Raw genomic sequence first — 25,698 nt, 5'->3', positions numbered from 1 at the left:
AACATTAACTTTCTTCTCAGATGATGTTTGAACAGCTGCATATTTCCTACCTTTCTTGTTTTTAATATCAGAGTCCCAACATCTATAATACTTCTGAAAGAGATACCAATTCCATCTTTCCTAGAAAACAATTTAAATTGGGACAGTGGAATTTTTTTTGTTTACTTTCCCTGATTCTAAATTGTTTGCTTATGATATTAAAACACTGAATTTTTTTTTAAAATGAGGATAATAATAAAAGCAGCTACCTGTTCAAGTTCAAGATTCCGAGTCAGGACTGGGAAAGAGAATTTGCAGCAAAGATGGGAAGGGAAGGATTAGTCTAAGGGAATATCTCCGATTGTGGGAGGTCAGAATTGCCCTGGTGATAATCTGTTGAAGAGGCCATCCAGAGAACAGTTATTAATGATCTGTTCACGGACCTCTGCTCTCAACTTTTTGCTTGCCAGATACAATCAGGACTGAGTAATTCTGGCCTTCAATCTCCACCCACAAGCACCATATTCAAAGGATCATCTGGGGAATGTGCTCACTGAACCCGTTTGTTTAGTAACGGTGCAGCAACTGAAGGTCTATGAAGAATGCTTGACCAACATGGGCAATATGAGGAATGTACAAAGTTCTTTTAATTGATGTAGTTTGCTTATACGTTAAATATCTTAGTGTTTTTGAGTATCTTGATGCATCGATAGAGATTAGTTTTATGTACATTAAAACAGACAGTAAATTAAGACCACAAACATAGAAGCAGAATTAGGTCATTCAACCCATTGAGTCTGCTCCACCATTTCATCATGGCTGATTTATTAACTCTCTCAACCCCATTCTCCTGTTTTTTTCCCTGTAACCTTTGATGCCCTTACTAATCAAGAACCTATTAACCTCTGCTTTAAATATACCCAGTGGCTGGGCCTCCACAATTGGCTGTGGCAATGAATTCCACAGATTTACAACCCTCTGGCTAAAGAAATTCCTCCTCATCTCTGTTCGAAAAGGACGTCCTTGTAATCTGAAATCCTGTGCCCTGGTCCTAGACAGTGCCATTATTTGGAATATCCTCTCTATGTTCACTATAGTTAGACCTTTTTTTATCAACAGGCTTTAATGAGATTCCCCCCCCCCCCCCCAATCCTCATTCTTCTAATTCCAGTGATTACAGGCCCAGAGCCATTAAATGCTCCCCATATATTAGCCCGTTCATTCCCAGGATCATTCTCAGGAACTTCCTCTGGACCCTCTCCAATGCTAGAACATCAGGGCCCAAAACTGTTTACAATACTCCATGTGTGGTCTGACCAATATCTCGTAAAGCCTCAGCATTACATCCTTGCTTTTATATCTACTCCCCCTAAAATGAATGCTAATGCTTCATTTGCCTTCCTTACCACCGACTCAACCTGTAAGTTAACCATAAGGGAATCTTTTACGAGGACCTGCAAGTCCCCTCGCACCTCTGGATTCTGAATTTGCTCTCTGTTTAGAAAATAGTCTACACCTTTACTCAATCTACCAAAAATATGTTGTTTCCATCAAATCAAATCGAGGTTTATGCTGTGCAGTCCAGAACTGTTGTCATACTTCTGGGGCTAGCACTGCAAGCCCTCAATTATTAACCCTTACTGTACATCTTTAGAATGTGGAAGAAAACCAGATCACCTGGAGGAAACCCCACAGTCATGGGGAGAACGTACAAACCCCTTACAGACAACTGTAGGAATTAAGCCCTGATCTTACAGCTGGCACTGTAATAGTGTTAGCCGAACCGCCATGCTTTGGTGCCGCCATTAATTTTTACTAGCTTTTGAATGCTCTGTGCTCGTAAAAGTGAGAGTGACAGCTGGATATGCACGAGTCATATTTAAGCCAGTTTTCAGTTTTTCTGTGGGCGGGAATTGCTCTGGTCTTCCCGCGAGTGGTATGCAATATTCCCTCTGAGGTGTATGCATGCACACATCTTTTACTACTAGCGCACAAAGGAATTTAAACTGCGCACAAAAGGTTATCACCATCTACCTCATCAGAATGTTCAGTATATAATCATGATCATACACAATTACATAGAATCAGAATCAAGTTTATTATCACCGGCATGTGACACAAAATTTGTTAACTTAGCAGCAGCTGTTCAATGCAATACATAACCCAGCAGAGAGAAAAAATAAAAACATAATAATAAATTAGGAAGTAAATCAATTATGTATATCAAATAGATTTTTTTTAAACATGCAAAAACAGAATACTGTATATTAAAAAAAAAGTGAGCTATTATCCAAAGATTCAATGCCCAGTTAGGAATTGGATGGCAGAAGGGAAGAAGCTGTTTCTGAATTGCTGACTGTGTGCCTTTGAGCTTCTGTACCTCCTCCCTTAACAGTGAGAAAAGGGCATGCCCTGAGTGCTGGAGGTCCTTAAAGGACACTGCCTTTCTGAGACACCGCTCCCTATAGATGTCCTGGGTACTTAGTAGGCTAGTGCCCAAGATGGAGCTGACTAGATTTACAACCTTCTGCAGCTTCATTCGAGTGTATTTGTTGACATGCCAAATCTCTTTGATCTCCTAATAAAGTATAGCCGCCGTCTTGCCCTCTTTATAATGCCGATATGTTGGGACCAGGTTAGGTCCTCAGAGATCTTAACACCCAGGAACTTGAAATAGCTCACTCTCTCCACTTCTGATCCCTCTATGAGGATTGGCTTACGTTCCTTCATCTTACCCTTCCTGAAGTCCACAATCAGCTCTTTCGTCTTACTGACGTTGAGTGCCAGGTTGTTGCTGCAGCACCATTCCACTAGTTGGCATAGCATATGAGAAATAAGACGCATTAATGTGCATTATTCTTTTTCTTTTAAACAATGAACAACAAACTGGATTTGACAGATTACTATCCTTGGAATACCGTCTGGTTTACCTCTGCTTAAAAATTCAGTGCCCACATGTTGTCACTGGGCAAAAAATTGCACAGTGGAAGATTTTTGCACACACTGGTCATTACAAATTAGAGGGAAGAATGCTGGAATGTGGTGCAGTCCATCGCCATACTTTTTCAGACAGCAAATCAGCACTGACAGATTAGAAAGAGAAGCTTCAAACTTATCACCTGTGTCAGAAGAAGCCTAATCAGTTTTCCAGTGCAAATCTCTCACTTTCACTGTCTTCAAAATTATGTCAATTATTTTCTGATGTGGTATATATCAGTCATACATTTCACTTTAACTGAGCATTATCGAGTTCCACTAAAGAGGCGAGGCAAAGCAAGGCATTGCATCTTTGAGCTGCTATTTTAGACAAAGAATGAGTGACATATTTAAAACATGGAAGGAGAAGCACAGCCAAGGTGCACTTTACGCGGTCAGACCACAAAATCGGTTTAAATCATAACAGAAGCCTGTAATATCATTCTCCTATTTCTACAGCAAGGTGCAGGAAAGAGAGTGAGCTGAAATGAGCATGGAAAATTAAAACATTTAGTTTTGAAGCTAGATTTCCCTCTCAGAGAAAAATATTGTTTTTATAATTCTTTTATAAATAGATCAATGTAGCTCTCTGGAAAAATATTTTAAATAATTTTAATTTTAAAAGATTTTGTCATCCTTGCGCAGGGGCCATGCTAATCTTCTCTGTATCGTTCCAATTTAAGTATATGTGCTGCCGAAGTGAGCACTGAAAAAATACAATAAAAATGTACTTTGTGGTTAATATTAAACTAGATTCCTATAAAAGGGACATGAATGAGCAACCTCTGCTCTTAGAGTTTAAACATAATTAAGCTTATGTAACTAGAGGGCTAAATTAAATGGTAGACACAAAAGGAATTAAAACTTGTACAAAGAGGGCACTACTCAAAACAGAGCAAATTGATTTTGATAGGAGATTAAAGGAGTATTTTCAGTGTTAATAACATTTCACAGACCTGCTGAACACGCTGCTGATACTATACTCCTGAAATAATTTTTTGTTTAGGATTCAGCTGTGTACAAAACAGCCTACTGTTGTGGAAATATACCAACCACACAAATTCAAAATCCTTTCTTTCATGGGAATTCTAATTCTGGAACGGATCTTGGACAAAGAGTAGCTGTGGTTTAATGAAATCCACATAAATGGTCTCTGGACATTAAATTGTTAATTCAGCTGCATGGAGTAATCAATTCAAGAAAATGTTTAATTCAATTGTCAAAAGAATTTACTGGGTGCAGTTAAGGCAGAGATAGATAGGTTCTTGATTAGCCAAGATATCAAAAGGTATGGGGAGAAGGCAGGGGAGTGGGGATGACTGGAAGAATTGGATCAGCCCATGACTGAATGGCAGAGCAAACTTGATGGGCTGAATGGCCTACTTCTGCTCCCATCTCTTATGGTCTAAAAAACATACTTCTTTTTTGAGTAATTGGTTTAATTTATGTAATTTCTAAAGAATTTAATTTTGAAAGTTAGTGAAGTTGGTGGAACTGTTAAGTGCCATATGTAAACCTGGCTAGATATCACCTTTTCATACCTGAACCTGCACCGACACCCAATGCTTCCTCACAAAGCAAATTCAGCGATTTAACGCAATAGTATTGATTTTGAAAGCTTTACTGAAAATCAACAAAATACCTATCTATGACAACAAGCAAGTTGCAGAATGACTAAATGTTTTGGATCACTTTCAATAATTCTTGCCCACATAACAAAAGCTCCAGACAACATTTTCTAATATCTTTGTTATCTAATACTGAAGGAGTACAGAGGCCCTTTATCACTTTGTGACAACATCTGAAAGAGAATGTTCTCACTAACCAGCAATGCATCTTGAACTTAAAGCCTATTATGATAGCAAACATCCCAGAATTCGGTGACACTGTGGAAATATATCTGTAACCCTGAAGTCTTCATGAATTTATAACTTTTGTAAAATGTAGAGTGACAAAATGGAACCTATGTGAACCCAGTGTGCTTTGCTGGTTTGGATGGAGGCTGACAAGAAGAGTGTGAGAGCGTGAGCATGTGTTTGTTTTATAGCAGGGGGTCTGCTTACGTCTTAGCTATCATGAGGGAAGAAGCCTCAAAAGATAAATGGACTGATTAAAGACAAATGTGATAGATGTAGATAAGAAAGGAATGTAACCATGAGATAGAACAACCTCAAAGACATGAAATTGATGAATTACTGGACTTTGTAAGCATCTAAAAAGAGTTTGGTTTGAGCTGCAAGACTGAAGCTACTTTCCATCATCTTAACGTATGGATGTAGTCATTTTCTTGTAAGTAATAAATGTGCTTATAATTCGATCCGCTCTGAATTTGTTGTAGTTCGTTAGTGTATATTAGAAGGTATAACTGAATGGTGCATAACACTTTGTAAATAAAGCAGGAAGACAATGCTCTTACTTACCAGCAATTCAACTTGAATTTAAAGCCTGCTACAATATGAAACATCCCAAAACTGGATGACAGTGACCATGTGCTCCGCCTCATTATTCTTATCACTTATAATGGGAAATTATAATCATACTGCACATTAGTGACAAAAAGCAATCAAGGCTGCTACAATATATTGTCAAAGGTACAATTAAATTGATATAAGTGGCTTGCTGAGTGGTTAAATTTGCAGTGATAATGACTTCAATTTTAAATGGGATAAGTCCAGTACAGAATAATACAAGCAGCCCTCAAGGAACATTGCACAGAGATTTATAATACATGCATTTCTTCCGTAAGCCTATTGCAGCCTTGAGTGGGTGTGGGCAGTCAGCAGTAAAATACTTTCTGGCATCTAAATGAAAGGAGACCTTTACCCACAATGAGGGAAAATGCTTCTGATAATGAACGAGAAATGCAAAGCAGGTCATAGCAAGGTATGTCCAAGTAATTTTCACTGCATGAAGTTCACCTTGCTGGTCTGTACTGCCACACTCCTACCCTAGTAATCATCTGCTCAATCTCCTACCATCCAGCAGGAGATAAATAAACATCTCTTCACGGACATCCAGTCAGAGAAAACAGCTTTTCCCCAGGGGCTGTTGTGAAACTGAACAATGCCCCACTTTAGAGTTGTTTGTTTTAAATTCTGTTGTAACTTAATGTCACTCTGGTAACTCAGATGTTATTTTAAATTTAGTCATTGTGGTTTTAGTAATTGAACTGCCAGTACGCTGTTTTGCCCTGAATGGAGAAGTCCTGCAATCTTGTTGACCTCAGCAATGACAAGGAAGGTACAACTAACTCACATGATGCCAGCTCTCACAGTCTGATGGTGAAGCTGGTTTTGTTCCAGTACTCACACCAATCAGACCTTCTGCTTTTAACATACCTATCATCTGCCTGCTGAAAAGAGCCATTTAATAAGCAGAAGTCTCAGGAAAGCAATCAAACCACCTAATTCAAACAGCACCCAAGCTGCCCAGTTCCATACAACAGGTCAGGGTTTATTTTTTGGAAGGAGGCGTGAGCTGAAAGTGTCAATTGCACTTAAAATAAGAGATACTATTGTAACAAATTTTAGAGGTCATTTCTTATCGATCTATTACTTCAAAAATAAGCAACAACAATACAGTTTTATTTTATATCCTCCATATTAAACAGTTCATTTGAAATTTTTAATTACTGCTCTATCCCATTCTTTCACAGTACTTTATTGAATGCTTTACAAGTAAGATTCATCTTTAAACAGAGTTAATTGCCTAGGTGTCATTATGCACTTGTATTTAATAATTCTTTTTTTAATAAAATTATATTCAAAATAAATTATTCACAATAAACCATTCAATGACTCTCAATCCTTTACAGACATTACCATTACATTCTATACATTTCCACACTTCCAGCCACTCACATTGCACTCTGTTGGTTCATCTTTGCACACCATTGTTGAGGGGTACACTCCCCGCCACCCGACCCCTCCCACTACCGTGGGAGAAGAACCCTAAACCGTGGTCCTTCCCCACTGGGCCCTTGCAGTGGCTGCACCAAGTTTCAGTGCATCCTTCAGCATGTACTCCTGCAGCCGAGAATGTGCCAGTCAGCAGCATTCCTCCACGGACATCTCCGTGTGCTGGTAGACCATCAAGTTTTGGGCCAACCAAAGAACGTCTTTCACCGAGTTGTTGATCTGCTAACAGCACCGGATGTTGTCTCCGTTTGCGTCCCCGGGAACAGCCCGTAGATCAGAGAGTCCTCTGTTATGCAGCTGCTGGGGATGAAGCGTGCCACTAGCCCTTTCATCCCCCTTGACACCTTCTCTACGAATTCAGTCTGCAAAGAGGTGGGTCACTGACTCCTCCTCACTGCAGTCCTCCCGTGGGTAGCGGGATGTGGAGGTGATGTTCCGGGCGTATAGGAGGGATCAGACTGGGAGAGCCCCTCTCACTGCCAGCCAGGCGAGGTCTGGCGATGAGGCATTTTGCCAGATAAACTGGATGGTCTGCTCAGGGAACCACCCCACTGTGTCCATCACGTCCTTCTCATGCAGCGCCTGAAGGACATTTCATGCCGACCACTGCCTGATGGTCCTGGAAGAAGTTCTCCACGAAGGACAGGTAGTGGGGCAACGACCAGCTGACTGGGGCGGTTCATGGGAATGGGGCCAGACCCATTCTTCGCAGCCAGGGCGACAGGTAGAACCTGGGCACATAGTGGTACTTGGTGCCCACATGTTCGGGTTCCACATACAACCTGATGCAGCCACACATGAAGCTGGGCCATCAGGGTGAGGGCAACATTGGGAACGTTGTTGCCCCCATTGTCCAGGGACTTGTGCATGGTGGTCTGTCTGACCCGCACCATCTTGGATCCCCAGACGAATCTGAAGAGGGCTCGGGTGATTGCCGAGCTGCAGGAGCAGGGACAGGCCACGCTTGCAGCTCGGAAATTTAGTACAGCAGCCCTGAGAGCACCTCACACCTGATGACCAGGTTCTTGCCCGTTATTAATAGGGAGCTCTATTCAATTAATAATTTACCATTTTGCAGAGCATATTTAAATAAATATGGGATGGCATGATAGCGTGGTGGTTAGCACAGTACTTCACAGTACCAGCGACCCGGGTTCAATTCCCGGCACTGTCTGTAAAGAGTTCTCCCCATGATCGCATGGATTTCCTCTGGGTGCCTCGGTTTCCTCCCACAATCCAAAGTCATACCAGTTGGTAGGTTAACTGATCATTGTAAATTGTCCCGTGCTTAGGCTTGGGTTGCTGGGCAACATGGCTTGAAGGGATGGAAGGGCCTATTTCACGCTGTATCTCAATAACATATTTTTTTAAATCTTGTAATTAGAAAATTATAAACAAGAAAGCTTCTAGGAATATAAATAGCCTTCGTAATTTGGTTCAGAAGAAATAAAGATTTTAAACAGGAATTAGTATTGATTCACTATAGTATGAGCTTCAAGTTGTAAGTAATTCAAGATCCTACATCTAATATAATTACTTAATTAAAAAGGTCTCAACTTAGTTTTTAGAGCAGCTGTTTTAGCCAGATGTATATGAATATTCCTTTATGCTATTTTTTCGCAGAAGCTGAAATGCATCATGACTAGCTTTGCATCATCAAATTTAGTTACAGTAAAAGCAGAAACCATCAACACTTCACCCTTGACTTTCAACAACAAACCAACAGCTAATAGGAAAGTAGTAAAGATTCTGATTCAAAGTACTAAGACCACATGTGATTACTGCTAGGCCTGTCTGCGGCAAGATTCTATTGATTATTAATAATTATGATCAATAACCTGTGCAATATGACATTAAGTGATTAAGCAATGGTGTTTGATCTACCATTGTTTATTTACAGCAGGGGCTCCCAACTCGGTGCCTACAGACTCTTTGCTTAATAGTATTGGTCCACAGCATTAAAACGGTTCAGAGACTCTTCTTTATAGTTATGGGTAGAACAGCTTCATAAAATTCATGACTCATGCTGCCCCTGTAACAACATGACCTTATATTACAGATGGACACACATTTCACTTCTACCAAAGGGAAGAAAAACAAAACTGAGGTGAAATTTTAGATGGATTCAGGGTCAAATTGCCCTGAATATATTGAATTAAAATAAAAATATACATAAAAATGCACTTCAGAGACTCCCTTAAATTTAGTAAAGTTTAAAAAATAAGGAGGCATTACAATTTTTTTTTAAAAAAACAATGCTCCATCTACAAATAAATCTTTCGAGACCAATCATTCAACACAAGGCACATTATCTTCTGTACTTCCAATCCAAAATAACGTACAACTGTTCTAATAGCCTGCTTTAGAGGGGCATTATATTTTTAAGACTTAATGCACTTAGGGGTCTCTTCATTTCTAACTCGGTGTCCTGATGAGCTGTCCCCGGTATTGTATCTATTTCATGCTCTGGGTTTTGGTGCAGCAGGAATTCAGGATATTTTTTGGACAGGATGTCTCAGGTGACGTCAGTTGGCATGGACAAGATAGAGCCAAAAGGTCTGCTTCTGTGCAGTAAAATTCTGGAGGAAATGGTGAACAGCCAGAGATTAAAGCCCATATCGGTACCAATGACAATGGCATAAAAATGGATGACATTCTGTAGGCAGACAATGAGGAATCAGGAAAGAGAACAAGAAGAAGGCCCTCGATGGTAATAATCACCAGTTTACTCCCTGTATGTGATTCAGTGAGTATAGAAATGTCAGGATACCAAAGATAAATCATGTTAGAAGAAATTATGCAGGAGGACTTTAGCTGGGTCCTATGTCCCCATGGGGAGGGTTACTGTGATATCCAGTAATAGAAACTCAAAAAGAAATTTAGGTTTATGGCTCACCTAAATAAACAAGTGATGAACAAGGTTGATGAACTACAGACATCAGTAATCATAAACTGTTATGATTTTATAACCAAAAACTGGATTTTATCCCCTCCCTCAAAAAAGAGTAGAAATGGGTTATAAATACTCCTGGACACAAGGTTTTTAAGAAAGATAATGGCAGGAAGAAAGGAAGGGGCAATATCGATCAAGGCCAGTACTGCGCAACTGCACTGTCTAGGCTATTCGTTTAAGTCACAACTAGAGGGGAGAATATCAAAAAGCAAATATGCAATGAAATTACAGAGATTACAAAGGCCATATATTGATAACTAGCCAAATGCAGTTTGGAATAGTAATAACACAAGTTATAAAGATGGATAGGAGTTTCTGATGTGTTCTTATCAGTGCATTTCCAACTCAATCAGAACGGTGGCATTTTGAACTGGGTTGTGAGTAGTGAGCCAGGTGAAGTGTTAGTGGGAATGCATCCAGGAAACAATGTTCATGATGTAATGAAAATGGCTATGGAAAAAGACACCAACTCCAAGATAAAATTAGTCAAATAGAGAAGAGCTAATGTCAATCAAATGAGAGCAGACCTGGTCTAGGTAAACTAGAATTAGGAACTCACTAGGAAAAAGCATGGGAAACTTTTAAGATGGGCAGGTTTCAGTAATGGAAATGATACAGTCCCAAGAGGAAGTTGGAAGGGAAATTACAAAAAGTGCCTTTACTTCAAGAGGTACTATCAATACATAAAATATACTGAAGAGAGAGTACAGAAGGTAAAATAGAGCAGAAAGAGGTTATAATATATCAGCTTTTAAACAAAGAAAAAACTAAGCCGATTATGAAACGCTGAGAGATGTTACAAGGAAATGAGATTGAGGGGGAAGAGTTTTAGTAAAGACTGACAGCAAGATTAAAAGGGAATCAGGAAAAAAATTTCTGTGCCATGTGAACAGGAAGAATATTGAAGGAAAGACCATAAAGGAATGTAAGAACTGGAGCAGGTCTAGAACCAATAGACCATCGAGCCTGTTCTGCCACTCAATAAGATCATGGTCATTGATTCAGGTCTTCCATTTCCTTTTTCTCCTAAATTAATCCTTAATTCCTCTGCCATGTAAAAATCCATCTATGCCTTGAACCCACTTAACAAGGTAGCCTCTACTGTTTGGTTCCTGGGCACAGAGTTCCAGATTCAATATTCTCAGGGAAAAGCAGTTTTTCCTGATTTCTGTAGTCACAGAGCCATAGAACACTACAGTACAGTTATAAACCGGCCCTTCAGCCCATGTAGTCTGTGCCAAAGCATTAATCTGACTAGTCACAGCACCCTGCACCTGGACTATAGACCTCCATACCCCTCCAAACCAAGTATCTATTTACATTTCTCTTAAATATTGAAAGTGAACCCACATCCACCACTCGAACTGGAAGCTTGTTCCACACTCTAACCACCTTGAGTGAAGCTCCCTCCTCATGCCCTTAAACATTGCACTTTCAACCCTTAACCTCCAGTTGTACTCACCCAACTTCAATGGAAAAAGCCTGCTTGCATTTACCCTATCTATACCCCTCATAATTTTGTATACCTCTATCAAGTCTCTCCTCAATCTTCTACATTCTATGGAGTAAAGTTCTAACCTTTTCAACCTTTCCCTATAACTCAGCTCATCAAGTCCCAGCAACATCCTTGTACATTTTCCCCACACATTTTCAATTTTATTTACATCTTTCCTGTAGGTATCTCTAATCTCTAAATTAGAGATCTCTAAATCTCTAAATTCAATGACTTATACAATTTCAACATAACACCCCAAGTTCTGTACTCAACACATTGATTTATGAAGGCCAATATGCCAAAAACTTTCTTTGCGACCTTATCTACCTGTGACCCCACTTTCTAGGGATTCTCTAATCCCTCTATTCTACCGCTCACCATGTAAGACCTACTCTGGTTGGTCCAACCAAAGTGCAACATCTCACACTTGTCTGCATTCAATTGCATCTGCCAATTTTCATCCCATTTTTCCAGCTGGTCCAGATTACGCTGCAGGCTTTGATAGTCTTCCTCGCTGTCCACTACACCCATAACCTTGGTTTCATCCACAAATTTGCTGATCCAGTTCATCACATCAGCCAGATCATTGATATAAAAATGCACTCACCACCAATCCTTGCTGCACACTAGTCACTTGCCTCCAGTCAGAGAGGCAACCACCTACTACCAATCTCTGGCATTTCCCACAAAGCCAATGTCTAATCCAATTTACTGTCATCTTGGATTCAAAGCAACTGGATCTTCTTGACAAACCTCCTATGTGGGACCTAGTCAAAGGCCTTGCTAAAGTCCACGTGGACAACATCCATTGCTTTGCCTTGATCAGCTTCCTCGAAAAATTCTGTAAGATTGGTAGGCACAGCTTACCACTCACAAAGCCATGTTGACTATCCCTGATCAGTGTCTGTCTATCCAAAACTTATATATCTAGTGCCTTAGAATGCCTTCCAATACCTTTCCCACTACTGATGTCAGGCTCACCGGCCTACATTTCCTGGCTTACTCTTATAGCCTGTCCTAAACAACGGAACAACATCAGCCTCCCACACCTCACCCATGGCCAAGGAGGTTTTAAACTTTTCTGCTATGACCCTTGAAATTTCTGCACTAGCCTCCCACAGCAGGCATTGGGGATTTATCCACCCTAATTTGCCTCAAGACAACAAACACCTCCTCCTCTACAATCTGTATAGGGTCCATGACCTCGCTGTTACTCTTCCTCACATTTATAAACTCTGTGTCCACCTCCTAAGTAAATAAAGATGCAAAAATATCCACAAGATCTCCCTCATCTCTTTCCGCTCCACTCTGATCTTCCAGAAGAGAACCAATTTTGTACCTTGCTATCCTTTTGCTCTTAATATATCTGTAGAAGCCCATAGGAATCTCCTTCACCTTGTCTGCTGAAGCAATCTCATATTTTCATTTAACTCTCCTAATTTCCTAGTGTTGTCTTGCATTCCTTATTCTCAAGTACCTCATTTGTTCCCATCTGCCTAAACGCAGTATTCACCATCTCCTTCTTCATAAACAAGTCCCCAATATTTCTAAAAAAAAACAGGTTCCCTAAACCTGTTATCCTTATCTTTTATTTTGATAGGAACATACAAACTCCGTACTCTCAAAATTTCACTTTTGATGGTCACTCACTCAGAAAGTATACCTTTGCCAGAAAACAAGTCTACACTTGCCAGATCCTTTCTGATACCTTCAAAACTGGTCTTTCTGCAATTAAGAATCTCAACCCAAGGACCAGACCTATCCTCTTCTATAATTACCTTGAAACTAATAGCATTATGATCACTAGATGCAAAAGGTTTCCCTACACAAGCTTCTGTCACCTGTCCTGCCTCATTCTCTAATAAGAGACACAGAACCACACTTTCTAGTTGGGGCTTCTATGTATTAATTAAGGAAGCTTTCCCAAACACATTCGACAAACTCTTTCCCAGTCTAGGAGTTCCAGTCAGTTTGTGGAAAGTTAAAATCACCTATAACGTAACCTTACGTCTCTTATCTGTGATTTCTCTACAAATGTGCTTCTCTAAATTCTGCAGTCTGTTGGATGGTCTACAATAACATCTTTCTCCACAACCACTCCACTATCTGTTCTGGCACTCTGGTTCCCATCTCCCTGAAACCCTAGTTTAAACCCCAACTCCCCCCCTACCCCCATGCAGCATTATCAAACCTTCCCATTATGATATTAGTCCCCCTACAGTTCAGTTGCAAACCATCCCTTCTGTACAGGTCCCACCTTAAGGGAGATGCTGCTGCCAAAACTTCAGTAAAAGAAAGTATACTTGAGATTCAGGATGGTCTAAAATTGATAAATTGGGACAAGAAGAGCTAGATATGCTTAAAATAGATAAGGCACTTGGCCCAAATAAGATGCATCCCAGTCTGCTTAATAAAGGCAAAGGAGAAAATTGCAGAGACTTTCTATAACGACCTTTAAATTTAGATTGAGAATAAAATTATACATTGAAACATACAGTGAAGTGTGTCATTACGTCAATGAGCAAAGCAGTCCAAGGATACGCTGGGCATAGCTTGCAAATGTCGCCATGCTTATAACACCAACATAGCATGCCCACAAACTACTAACCCTCACCTGTACATCTTTGGAAAGTGGGAGGAACTGAGCACTCAGAGGAGGTCCACACATTCACGAGGAGAATATGTGAACTCCTTGCAGATGGGGAAGGGAGGGGGGGAATTGAACCCCGATCGCTGGCACCACAGAGCACTGCTAACTGCTGCGCTATTGTGCTGCCTGTGTTAGATTCACGAATGAGTATTGAGTAACCCCAAAAGCTTGGAAATTCAGTTTAAATACAACTTCAACACAAGGTCACTTCTCCGATGAAGTGAAATACTGTGTTAACTCTACTATCTTAAAAAGCCTTTGTAAAGTGAAACAATGTGATTTTTTTTCCCATCTACCTTTTACTTGGGACAACTTCTCTTCTTGCCTTTGATGATGTGGTTTATAAGGTGCGGCTCCACGACCCAAGGCATCGGCAACAAACCCATCAAGAAAAGAGAGTGAAGCATCGACCTAAGCAAGGACACAAGCATGCTTTTGATATTTTTAACCATTTACAAATATCTTTGCAATTTAAATTCAACACAATGGAGCAGAAGTTTCTCTTTTCACAAAGCCTATGTTGGCAGGCTGTTTAATGTTCCCTAGATGACTTCATTTTATATTCATTTTCAATAGTAAGATAATAACCACAGGAACTCAGATAATTTTCTCTCATCCCTTGCCCAGAGATTAGAATCTGCATTGCAAGAGATTCTACCTTCAGATGTGACATTAAATCAAAGACAGTTCTGTCTAATCTCTAGGGATCCCTCTCTATCCAACAAGGTCCATCGAGTTCTCCAGACATACTTGGCTCTCATCAAGTCACCATAATGTTGTATGAAAATTGTCTGTCATATTAGCCTATATAATAACAAATGTACTCCACACTAATGTATAGAGGCTCGTCATCTTAAAACACCTTTCAATAGGAAGTCACTTCATTAATGCAAACTTTTTATTCCCCATATAAAGCCCAACTAGATTCAATTAACTACAGTACATCACTATTTTGTTCAGAACTATACCAATAATGTCATCTTCCCAATGAATTATCCAGGAAACAGTAATTTCAGACAAAATCCTATATTTCACAAATCAGACCATGCTCAGTGGTTTTTAGCCTAAACATGCAGTTTTAGTCTTGCATCAAAATATTTACCGGAGACTCACCATTATATCATCACAACTTGCATTCAGCGGTAAAACTGCATTCATTAGCTCTCTGTTCTCGACAAGCTGCCCCAACTCAAAACAACACTGTCTCAAACAAGATTCTGTTGAATTCCCAAAACTTTGCATGATTTCAGGTAATGCTTCGACATTCAGTGTTAGATGAGAGAGCTTGGTAATTGCACTCAGAATCCAGGTTTTTGTTTCTAAACTGGCGGCACAATTCCCAAGTAAACAGTGTAATTTCTGTATGACGTCTTCTGGTTTTGTTTCTGTTTTGAGGTAGGAATATTCTCCCAGCACCTGATAAGTACAGCATAAGAAAACATTTCATTCAATGCAATCATTATTTTCAGTTTTTTTTCCTTACTTTTGGCTTGCAGATATCTCATCACATGTTCAGATCCCAACCCAGTAATCTACTTAAAACCAACAACTCGTACCACAGCACAAAACATACTATGTACAGTGCTGTTGACTTGATGTAACAGCATTTACATAATAGAGGCAAAATATAGTTCAGTGTGATTGACCAGGAATGTGCACTTCATTACTAGTTCATAAAGAGTTGCGAAAATTAAGAAAACTTCATGAAAATAATGTTTAAACAATTAGTAGCTGAACTTTAAAATTCAGAAAGGTCCTATGTAATCTGTACTGAGTCAGCCAATCTTGGACACAGCAATGGTACATGAGCTACAAGTTAAATCAAAAAATAGGGGCCAAAATGGCTAACTTTTCTGCTGTGTGTTATCAATCATCAGGTATGGATGAGCAAATGCTGAAAATCTGAAATAAAAACAGAAAATACTGGAAATTTTGACTTATCCTGTCAGAGTCCTACACATTCGACCCTTTGTTCTCCATATTCCTCCCTCAACTTCTGTCCTAATGGTAACTAATTTGCATCTCTCTTTCTCAGCTCTGACTAAGGATTGCAAATCCAAAACATGGCATGTTAACTCCTGTTCCTTCGACAGCTATTGCCTCATTTGCTAAACTTTTCAACATTTTATTCATTTTTTTTACAATCTTATAATCAGTGTCTTTAGTAGAATAGTCACTTGCTTAAAATATTCTATTTATTACTCATTACATCCATAGCATTTTCTACTTCTCATGAATGACACAGATTTGAATAAGGTTAGCAGAAAAAGAATGCCAGTTTGATATATACACAGCTTTTTTTAAATGAGTGCACAACAATGAAGGAATGAGGATTGGAGAGATATTGACCGAATGCAGGAGACTGGGAAGGGCTGAGTGGACAGTGTTTTAGTGTGAATTGGTTGGGCCAAAGGGCTTCTATCCATGCTGGATTGCTCTAAGATTTGGAAAATTATTACTTCACCTTCCAATTGCTGCCTGTCCGTAATGTTTGCAGTATTTTTGTTTACATTTGAGATTTCTAGCACCGACAGCATTTGTATTTGGCGGCACCTTTATTACTATCATGAGGTAGAACCTAATGTCGCAAATGGTCCACTGACATTACGATTAGAATCATAGGATGGCATCGGTCCATGCAAAGCCAGCCTTTCTTAATTCGCCACGTGTACACATTGATATCCAGCTGTAACCGGTTCTGCTTCCGATGAATATTACAGGATGACTTTAACATACTATCTAACCAAACAACCCTTACTCTGTTGAATTACAAATCTCACTCCATTTCTTTTACTTATCAATCTTACCCAGCTCATAACCTGTAGGAATCTCTGAGGATATTGTACATTGGGCTTTTCCAAAAGGGCAAGATAGGAATTCACTGCATAAAGTCTCAACTGTTTGTCTTCCTCTTCATCATCAAATCCTGGAGGTCAACAAGCATATTACATTTTAAATATCAAAACTAAGCTGCAAATATACCTTTAACATTTATCTTCCGAAGTCACCTTTGGAAAATAAGCAATCTAGGAGTCAAAATGATATCATTGAATGACATGCAATCTACAAAGAATCCTATTGCACCTATAGAAGCAAACCAATAAAGCAGAGCTGCAAGACTAATACCTAATCCACTTACAGCAATTTTTGGGATCATTCCAGAGGAAGCAAGCAAAGTGTCTGCTTCCGCCCAACATGTGATAGCTTTTTCCAACTTTACTGGCTAGGAGAGCTATTTGCTACACTGGAAAGAATGTAACCCACCTACTGTTTTTTATTGGCTCTCCTCCATTATGTCATGTCTAAGCTTGGAGAAAATTAGAAGCCGGACATTTAATACATCCTTTAATTTTCAACAAGTCTGGTGACCCTTTATTCAATATTTTCACATGATTTAATTTATTTTTATTTATTTACTTTTTCTTTATTCTCTTTGGGGAAAATCCTTATCCATGAAGGTTCTGAGATGACTGGAAGGATGTGTTTTATTTTCCCTCTCTCTTTTTTTCTAATTTTATTCTCAATTTGACTGCCCAATCTTTCTTTTTTTCTTTCTCTTTTTTTTGTTCAGTTTAGTTAGTGGGGTTTTTTTCCTTTATCAATAAAATTTCTGATTTTTTTTATGATTGCTATGAGGAGTTGTAGTTTTTTTGACCATTGTATATATAACAGCATAATATTTTACCTATTTGATTTTGACATTATATACTTTCTGTTTTTATTATTGCTGTTTATATGTCTTTTATATTATCTATTTGCTAAACTCCTCCTCTGATTTGTAAATTCTTTATTTAAAAATCAATAAAAAGATTGAAAAATGAAATGAAGACTAATACCTTCATCAGGATGATGATAATTGTCCATCAGGAATAAAAGAAAACCAACACAATAAAAGTTTTCCCAATTTTCATATACATGTGATATTTACAAGGAGCGCTGCATCATTTAGAAACATACCTCATTGATTTAACACTTTCTACTACTGAACTTCAGTAATATTTGCTGTTCTTTTACCTTCAGCCAGTAGTCGCAAGAAGTTATTCGGGATGTCTGGTTGAATCATATCTCCACCCACTGAAAATACTGTATTCATGGTTTGTATAAACCACTCATTACCGGGAGCATATGTTTGTGGGTTGTCAAGGACAAAACAATCTGTTGTACATCTGTGTTTCCTTTTGGTTATGTGACAGGAGATGGAGGGCAGAGATTGGGGAAAGGCATTTCAATGTAAAATTGCATTGAATGATGCAGGAAAGAAAATCATTCTGAAAGACATATTATTAAATACAAATCTGAAATTAGTATTTTCATTGCTTTTTTCAAAAACACAAAATGATAGATCAGTGCCCACTATTATTTTCAGCATTTTCTTTTTTAGTGAGTAATGCAAGTGCAGCACTGTATCCTAGTGCCAGGACATGCATGGGTGCAGTAACAACTCCAGTTTTCATCCTTGGATACTCTGATTAAAGTATCAGCTAAGCTGCATTTTCAATGTCTGCTGAAAAAAGGGAGAACCTGAAAGAAAATCTACTTATATCCAATGACTCCAGTTATTCTACAAACTATCATTTCATTGTGATTTATGATATTTCATACTTCTATCAGCAATGCAAACTAAGTAGTATCATACAAACTTAAATTCTCTTTAATCTACTGTATAATGTAGCTATCAAGGACAAATGTATAGAAGTTTTTCCTGAGTAACTTGAAAATTTAAAACAAAGGAATTATTTCTCCGGTCTGTATTTTCCCTCCATTCAGTGTTCAAACACTATCCAGTGTTTAAACATTATTTATACATAAATAAGATACAGAGAAACCAAGCTGAAAATACTGCTTCACACTACCAATACAGAAAACTCACAACTGCACACCCTGCAAAATTATAGAAGAATGCAAATTAAAGAAATTACTAGATTATTTTCTCACCTTAAACTCATTCAGAATATTCAAATAAACATCTTGTGCCAGTGCCTTATCATTCAGATGATTTTGCTGTTTATTCAAAGTTAAAGCTCAAAGTAAATTGTATCTAAGTACATATATGTCACTACATACAACCCTGAGATTTCAGTTACCTGTTTTCTAACATATGGAAATACTTAAGTCACAGTTCAAGATTTCCAACAGAATAATTAATAACATTTTTAATCAGTGCCAGTGTAGTTCACAACACAATCTATAATTTCAACTTAAGCATTTCATTCCAATTATGATGAAAAAAATAACCAATGCCCATTTGTACAAATGCACACATTAAATCTTGAAGGATATTTTTCAGCAAGCTCTGCTACTTTGCCAACTAAATTGATGGTGATGTACTCATCTTTGCTTTGTCTCAAATAGTCCAGCAGTTTCTGCACGATAACAGCTACATTCTGTGCATTAGTGATTCGGTACAGCAGTTCTAGTGTCTGCGGAGAGGGTAAAATAGTCAGACCACAAGGATGAAATGAGGAAAACTGTCCAATCACATATGGAAGAATTAACTATGTATATGTGCACTTTCAACATACCAGAATCCACCTTTGAAGCCAAATTAAATTAATTTAGAGAAAAAAGCAATAACAGTAAAACTACCTACTGGTAAAGGTTGAATAAACCTTCAATGCTTGAATATTAACAACTATCTTTTTATTTGGATTATCATGCAAAAAGTCCACATCAAAACAACTCACCTCTCTCTTTATAATCGGGTCAGGGTGATCTAAACACTCAATTATTGTCAATTGGTGTTGAAGAACCAGATTTAAATCTTGCTGGATTACATATGTGAGTGCTTTTAATCCTGGAATATTGAAATGCAGAGGTTCACTTTTCAATAGAAATAGTACAATACAAAATAGTAACATACATGAGATTGGAAGCTATATTTCAGATAAGACTGTACTGAAAGTACAATTTTATGTAATGTGAAAGTATTCTGGAAAATATTAAAACAAAGCAAAAATTACTATTTCCATTACAATCTGAAATTAGTATTGAACTTATTTTCTAAAAAAATGGATATAAAATAAGAATGAAACTAATTATTTCATACAGTGTCCTTACCTAAATATTTTAAGTTGTTTTTCGGTGATAAGATGAACTTTGCAGTACACACAGCTGCCTTCTCCAACAGTTCTGACTTTGGATGAATAGTATATACAGTTTGAATGCACTCAAACAAAATTGCTGAAAAATACAACATGGAAATATGATGCAATAAGGAAGCTACTGAAATATTTACTTTTGATGCAAGACTACAAAACTATTGCTTTGTATTGTGGCAGTGAACAAACAGGGAAAACAATGCACATATTTAAAACAAATGATAAACATATTTAAGACAAAATATAAAGAAAACTGAGCTGTGGTATTTCAAAGAATCAATTGTTTATATCTAGCATTGGCTCTATAACTACTGATGATTAAGTGATAAGAGATGCATTTGAGTGAGATTCAAAGGAGTCAGCTCACAAAATATATTAGAAATAATTCAAAACTGAAGTACTAGTAGTAAAGGGTCCTGTGGCATTTTTGAATGTGTTTCACAAGATTTCCAGTATCTGCAAAATCTCTTGTGACTATGTTAGTAAGTTTATTTACCGTGCACTGTAAATTCTTATAGTTGTACCGTAGGAGGTTTGCAACTTGTACAAACTAGTAAGGTTAATGCCACAGCATTCTCTGTTGAAGTTCAAATAATGCACTGGCTTTGAACAAATAACTGCACTGAATAATCTCCACAAATTCTTGTACACAATTGAACTGCTCCATCAAGAAATAATAAAAACTGTGTTACAAACAGACAAACCAGGATAAGTATGCCACTTGGGTTCTGTAGTCTCCTCTGGTATTCAATAAACAATGGCTGATCTAACCATAACCTCAACTTCACATACCCACCTAATTCTGGAAATACTTTGTGCTCTTGCTGCCATGAATCTTAAAAATATTCAGATTCTTCCTCTATCTCCCTTTCAAGACAGTTCCACTAAGCCATATTCTTCTGTCTTAAATGGGCAACGACTTATTCTTAACAAGTGGCAGCAAGTTCCAGATTCTCTCACAAACATCATCTCCAAAATCCACCATGATACAACCCAAAAGAACTAATAAAATCATTTCCTCATTTAGGTACAACCCTAGTCTGTCTAACATTTCCTGATAACACAACCTACTGACTCCAGGTATCAGTCTCTAATGCATTAACAACTACATCAGTGTTTCTAATGCGTTAACAGTCTTTATTAAGAAAGAAACCAATACAATGCAGGGCATTCCAAATACTGTCCCACCAATACTCTGTATCACCATAGCATGTCCTCCCTAGTTTTATATTGTCATGCTAGTATTTATGCAAATTTTATTCTATATCTGTACCTACAACTTTATATAATTCTGCCTTCATCAAAGTTGTTGAATGTTGTGCCAACACATCACTGCAAATTCCTAATACATGTAAATACTATTGTTCTTTTCCGCGCCTTGCAATGCATTGGGCCGCAACCTTGCCATTTGCTTAGCATTTTTGTCTGTTTTTACGAGACCGAGTTGCTACTTCAACACTCAACCTAGTACAGATGGAAATCGTGCAAGAAGCCAGTCAGATTCAAACCCGGGACCACTCGCGTCGAAGTCCAGTGTGGATGTCACCACACCACCAGCCAGCCATGGCAACTAAGCTGACCCTTCAATATTCAGTTTCCCTTACAATAAACAATGATGTTAATTTTTCTAATTACTTACTGTATTTGCATACTTGTCTTTTGTGAATCATGCACTACAACAGATCCGTGTATAATCTCTCATAATTACATGCAATTAATATGCTTTCTTTGAGTAAAATACAACATTTTTACAGTTTTCCACATCTTCATCTGTTTATTTACTCTTAGGAACTTACTATTCTATCTATCTTTGTGTCATCAGCAAGTTTAGCAACCATAGCTTTGGTTGCTTCATACAAATCACTTAGAGATTGTAAAAAGTAAAGGACACAATCACTCAAAACACTTGCTGACCAGTAAAAGATTCATTTATACCACCTTGTTTCCTGCTGGCCACAGCATTAAGTATTTAAAATATTAAATTATGGTACAAATTGCAACTATATCTCTCAATCATAATGTGGTATAGTTCCTCATCACACGGCATCAAGTAGAACTTTATCAAGTCAAGTCACTTTTTATTGTCATTTCAACCATAAACTGCTGGTACAGTACACAGTAAAAACGAAACAATGTTCCTCCAGGACCCTGGTGCTACATGAAACAACACAAAACTACACTAGACTATGGAAAACAACACAGAAGCTACACTAGACTACAGACTTACACAGGACTACATAAAGTGCACAAACGCAGGGCAGTACAATAATAAATAAATAATAAACAAGACAATAGGCACAGTTGAGGACAAACTTCAACGTAATAATAAATGATGTAGATGTCAGTCTTGACTCTGGATACGGGGGAGTCTGATGGCTTGGGGGAAGAAACTGTTGCACAGTCTGGTTGTGAGAGCCCGAATGCTTCTGTCTGTACCTTTTTCCAGATGGCAGGAGGGAGAAGATCCTAGGTCTCAGAATTTAAGACTAGTTTTCACAATGAAGTCGATTAATGCTCAATTGGTTTGCAGGGAGTAATTGGCACACTTGTTTTACAGCAACCACATCAGGCATTCCCAGGTCTGGTCCAGCCCATTAGACTTCCTGAATTACAACTGAACTCCTAAACTACATCTATCAATGCCAGTATAAACTGCACTTGATAACTCAGAAGCTAAAAGCAGTGTAATGGAGCAATCCAATATAAAAAGAGATTGCATTAAATTTTGATCAAAATTCAGGTTCAGATTTCCGAGTTATTTCATGCAGATTATGTAACAGAAAATATGTAGAACTGTAAATTACTTATATTTCACCTGAGAAAGGTACTCATTCAGCATCTGTTCCCAGTTATGCCATTTAAATTTTACAGTAAACATAAAAAATGCAGAAGTCATAAGACCATAAGATATAGGAGTAGAATTAGGCCATTTGGCCCATCAAGTCTGCTCCACCATTTCATCATAACTCATCCATTTTCCTCTCAACCCCAACCCCCTGCCCGCTCCCTGTATCCCTTCACGCCCTGATTAATCAAGAATTTATCAACTTCTGTCTTAAATATACCCAATGATTTGGTCTCCTCAGTGGCCCATGTCAACAAATTCATATAACCATACAACCATATAACAATCACAGCACGGAAACAGGCCATCTCAGCCCTCCTAGTCCGTGCCGAACTCTTAATCTCACCTAGTCCCACCTACCCGCACTTAGCCCATAACCCTCCACTCCTTTCCTGTCCATATACCTATCCAATTTTATCTTAAATGACACAACTGAACTGGCCTCTACTACTTCTACAGGAAGCTCATTCCACACAGCTATCACTCTGAGTAAAGAAATACCCCCTCGTGTTTCCCTTAAACTTCTGCCCCCTAACTCTCAAATCATGTCCTCTCGTTTGAATCTCCCCTACTCTCAATGGAAACAGCCTATTCACGTCAACTCTATCTATCCCTCTCAAAATTTTAAATACCTCGATCAAATCCCCCCTCAACCTTCTACGCTCCAATGAATAGAGACCTAACTTGTTCAACCTTTCTCTGTAACTTAAGTGCCGAAACCCAGGCAACATCCTAGTAAATCGTCTCTGCACTCTCTCTAATTTATTGATATATTTCCTATAATTCAGTGACCAGAACTGTACACAATATTCTAAATTTGGCCTTACCAATGCCTTGTACAATTTTAACATTACATTCCAATTTCTGTACTCAATGCTTTGATTTATAAAGGCCAGCATTCCAAAAGCCCTCTTCACCACCCTATCTACATGAGACTCCACTTTCAGGGAACTATGCACTGTTATTCCTAGATACACAAATAAATAAGACCAGTTATGGTTTAAATTAAGTTCAGATAAAAAAGAAGAAAAGCAAAATGTTTCCATTTAGAATCTTGGCAAAGTTCCCATTGAAGTCTACCAGATTATATTCATGCATCACCTGACTCCTCCACTTTAGAAAAACAGGAAAAAAAAACCAATCTCCCCAACCAGCTTAGAGGATTTAATGTTGGTAGATTTGGATTAGGTTCCCATTTAAAATTCAAGGGTATTGTTGTATAACAATGTGTACTGGAGTTACTTTCATTTAAAAAAATTTCAACCAACTTAAGAAGTCAACTCTTCACTACTTCCCAGTCCAAAAGCTGATCCACAGGGCATCTGCTCTTTAGCATAGACTTGGACAAATAGAGCCAACAGTGAACAGTCACATACCATAGGTTATATTGTGGTTGAGATCAGCTCTTCGCAAAGATTCCTCGAGAACTTCATACATTAATTCACTAGTTCTGCATCAAAAAAATTGCAGAGAAATCACATTTAGTTTCATGAAAAGTAAATTAAGTTGCATAGTTGAAATAAAATTTGTAAAAATAACACATTTTGACATTTTCAGTGCCTTTTACCAGCTCAAGATATCCAAGAATTTCACAGCAATAATTCCAAATTCTATTTTTGTTTCTCAGTTTAGAAAAAGGATACAATTCCTTTCTAGGAAAACACAAGAAAAAGTACTATCTTTCTTCAAAAACCATCAGGGCAACTTTACTCTCTAGAGAACGATTTGGACATTGCCTTAATAACTCATTCAAAAAATAGCACTAGATATTCTACCATTCTCTCAGTAAAGAAATCTCAACTCAAATTGCCTGTATGTTACCAGAATGGGATATGTCCTTGTAAACTTTAGAACCTCATACCTTGTAGGAGCACTACTTCTGAATAGAAATATCCAATTTCTAATGGAATTATTATAATCCATTTCTGTTGCACTTCTCTGTAGGCATTTTCCTCCTGTAATAATATTCATCTGTGATATTGCTGTCTTTATAGGGTACACAGCTCCTTATTCGGAAGCCATTCTCCAGTACCTCATCCTATAGACCAGTCTTCATACTGAACAAACGTCAAACGTCAAAGAGATACAGGAAAGCAAAAACTGGCACTTATGTACTGTTTACATGATTAAGCCAAAGGTAAGCACTATAAAAACAGTCGATTTTTGGTTCAGGAATTTAAAAAATACAATGATGGAAAGTGTACTACATTATTTCTTCATTATTTTCAGTCTACATTATATTGGAAATGCTTCTCAAAGTTAAGACCTTGTGATGCTTTCTAATGCTTTTATTATAAAAATATGGTGTTAAATAAGCCATATCTAACTAGTTAAAATATTAACTTAATCCACAAAGACAAATTTTGTATGGATTAAATGCTACCACTTAATTTTACTTACGAACACCTGAAAAATTCTGGATTGTTAAATATTATGGATACTAGATTTGTTAAACTACAAATTAACTAACAATGTATTTAATTTTTGGTTTCACAATAACTGACCAGTTATACATTATAATAAAGTGAAAATTACAGGACTCTGAAGATGGCTTCTGGATCGGGAATGTTAACAGATGCTACTTGACCTTTTGAGTTCTTGTTTTTATTTCAGATTTTCAGGATTTGAAGCATCTAATTTACTTCGATTTTCCATTGAATTCACTGCTTCTATTCCTTCAGGATTGTCATGTTTAAGTACTCAGCTCTCCAGCAAAACTTGTGTCTGTCCCTTTTGATCTGATCCGAGTTCCGATATGGAGTCCCAAGCCTGACACGTTAACTGT

At 37.9% G+C, this 25,698-nt stretch overlaps 1 protein-coding gene and 1 pseudogene across 1 annotated transcript in view; both read right to left on the bottom strand.

Moving 5' to 3' along the window:
- The window catches only part of ap4e1 (adaptor related protein complex 4 subunit epsilon 1), a 63,980-nt gene that overhangs the window by 16,525 nt on the left and 21,757 nt on the right, over positions 1-25,698 (bottom strand). The window contains exons 8-15 of the mRNA XM_059952787.1: positions 24,290-24,363; positions 20,028-20,150; positions 19,655-19,764; positions 19,251-19,390; positions 17,985-18,097; positions 16,778-16,896; positions 15,084-15,386; positions 14,267-14,381 (exon numbers count right to left, since the gene is read on the bottom strand). Of these exons, the coding sequence (XP_059808770.1) occupies positions 14,267-14,381; positions 15,084-15,386; positions 16,778-16,896; positions 17,985-18,097; positions 19,251-19,390; positions 19,655-19,764; positions 20,028-20,150; positions 24,290-24,363 (1,097 nt within the window). The remainder of the gene's footprint in view (positions 1-14,266; positions 14,382-15,083; positions 15,387-16,777; positions 16,897-17,984; positions 18,098-19,250; positions 19,391-19,654; positions 19,765-20,027; positions 20,151-24,289; positions 24,364-25,698) is intronic.
- On the bottom strand, positions 3,549-3,662 carry LOC132382695 (U6 spliceosomal RNA; annotated as a pseudogene).

Source organism: Hypanus sabinus, chromosome 28 (genome assembly GCF_030144855.1).
Source record: "Hypanus sabinus isolate sHypSab1 chromosome 28, sHypSab1.hap1, whole genome shotgun sequence".
Taxonomy (NCBI): domain Eukaryota; kingdom Metazoa; phylum Chordata; class Chondrichthyes; order Myliobatiformes; family Dasyatidae; genus Hypanus; species Hypanus sabinus.
This window is presented reverse-complemented; position numbering and strand designations above follow the sequence as displayed.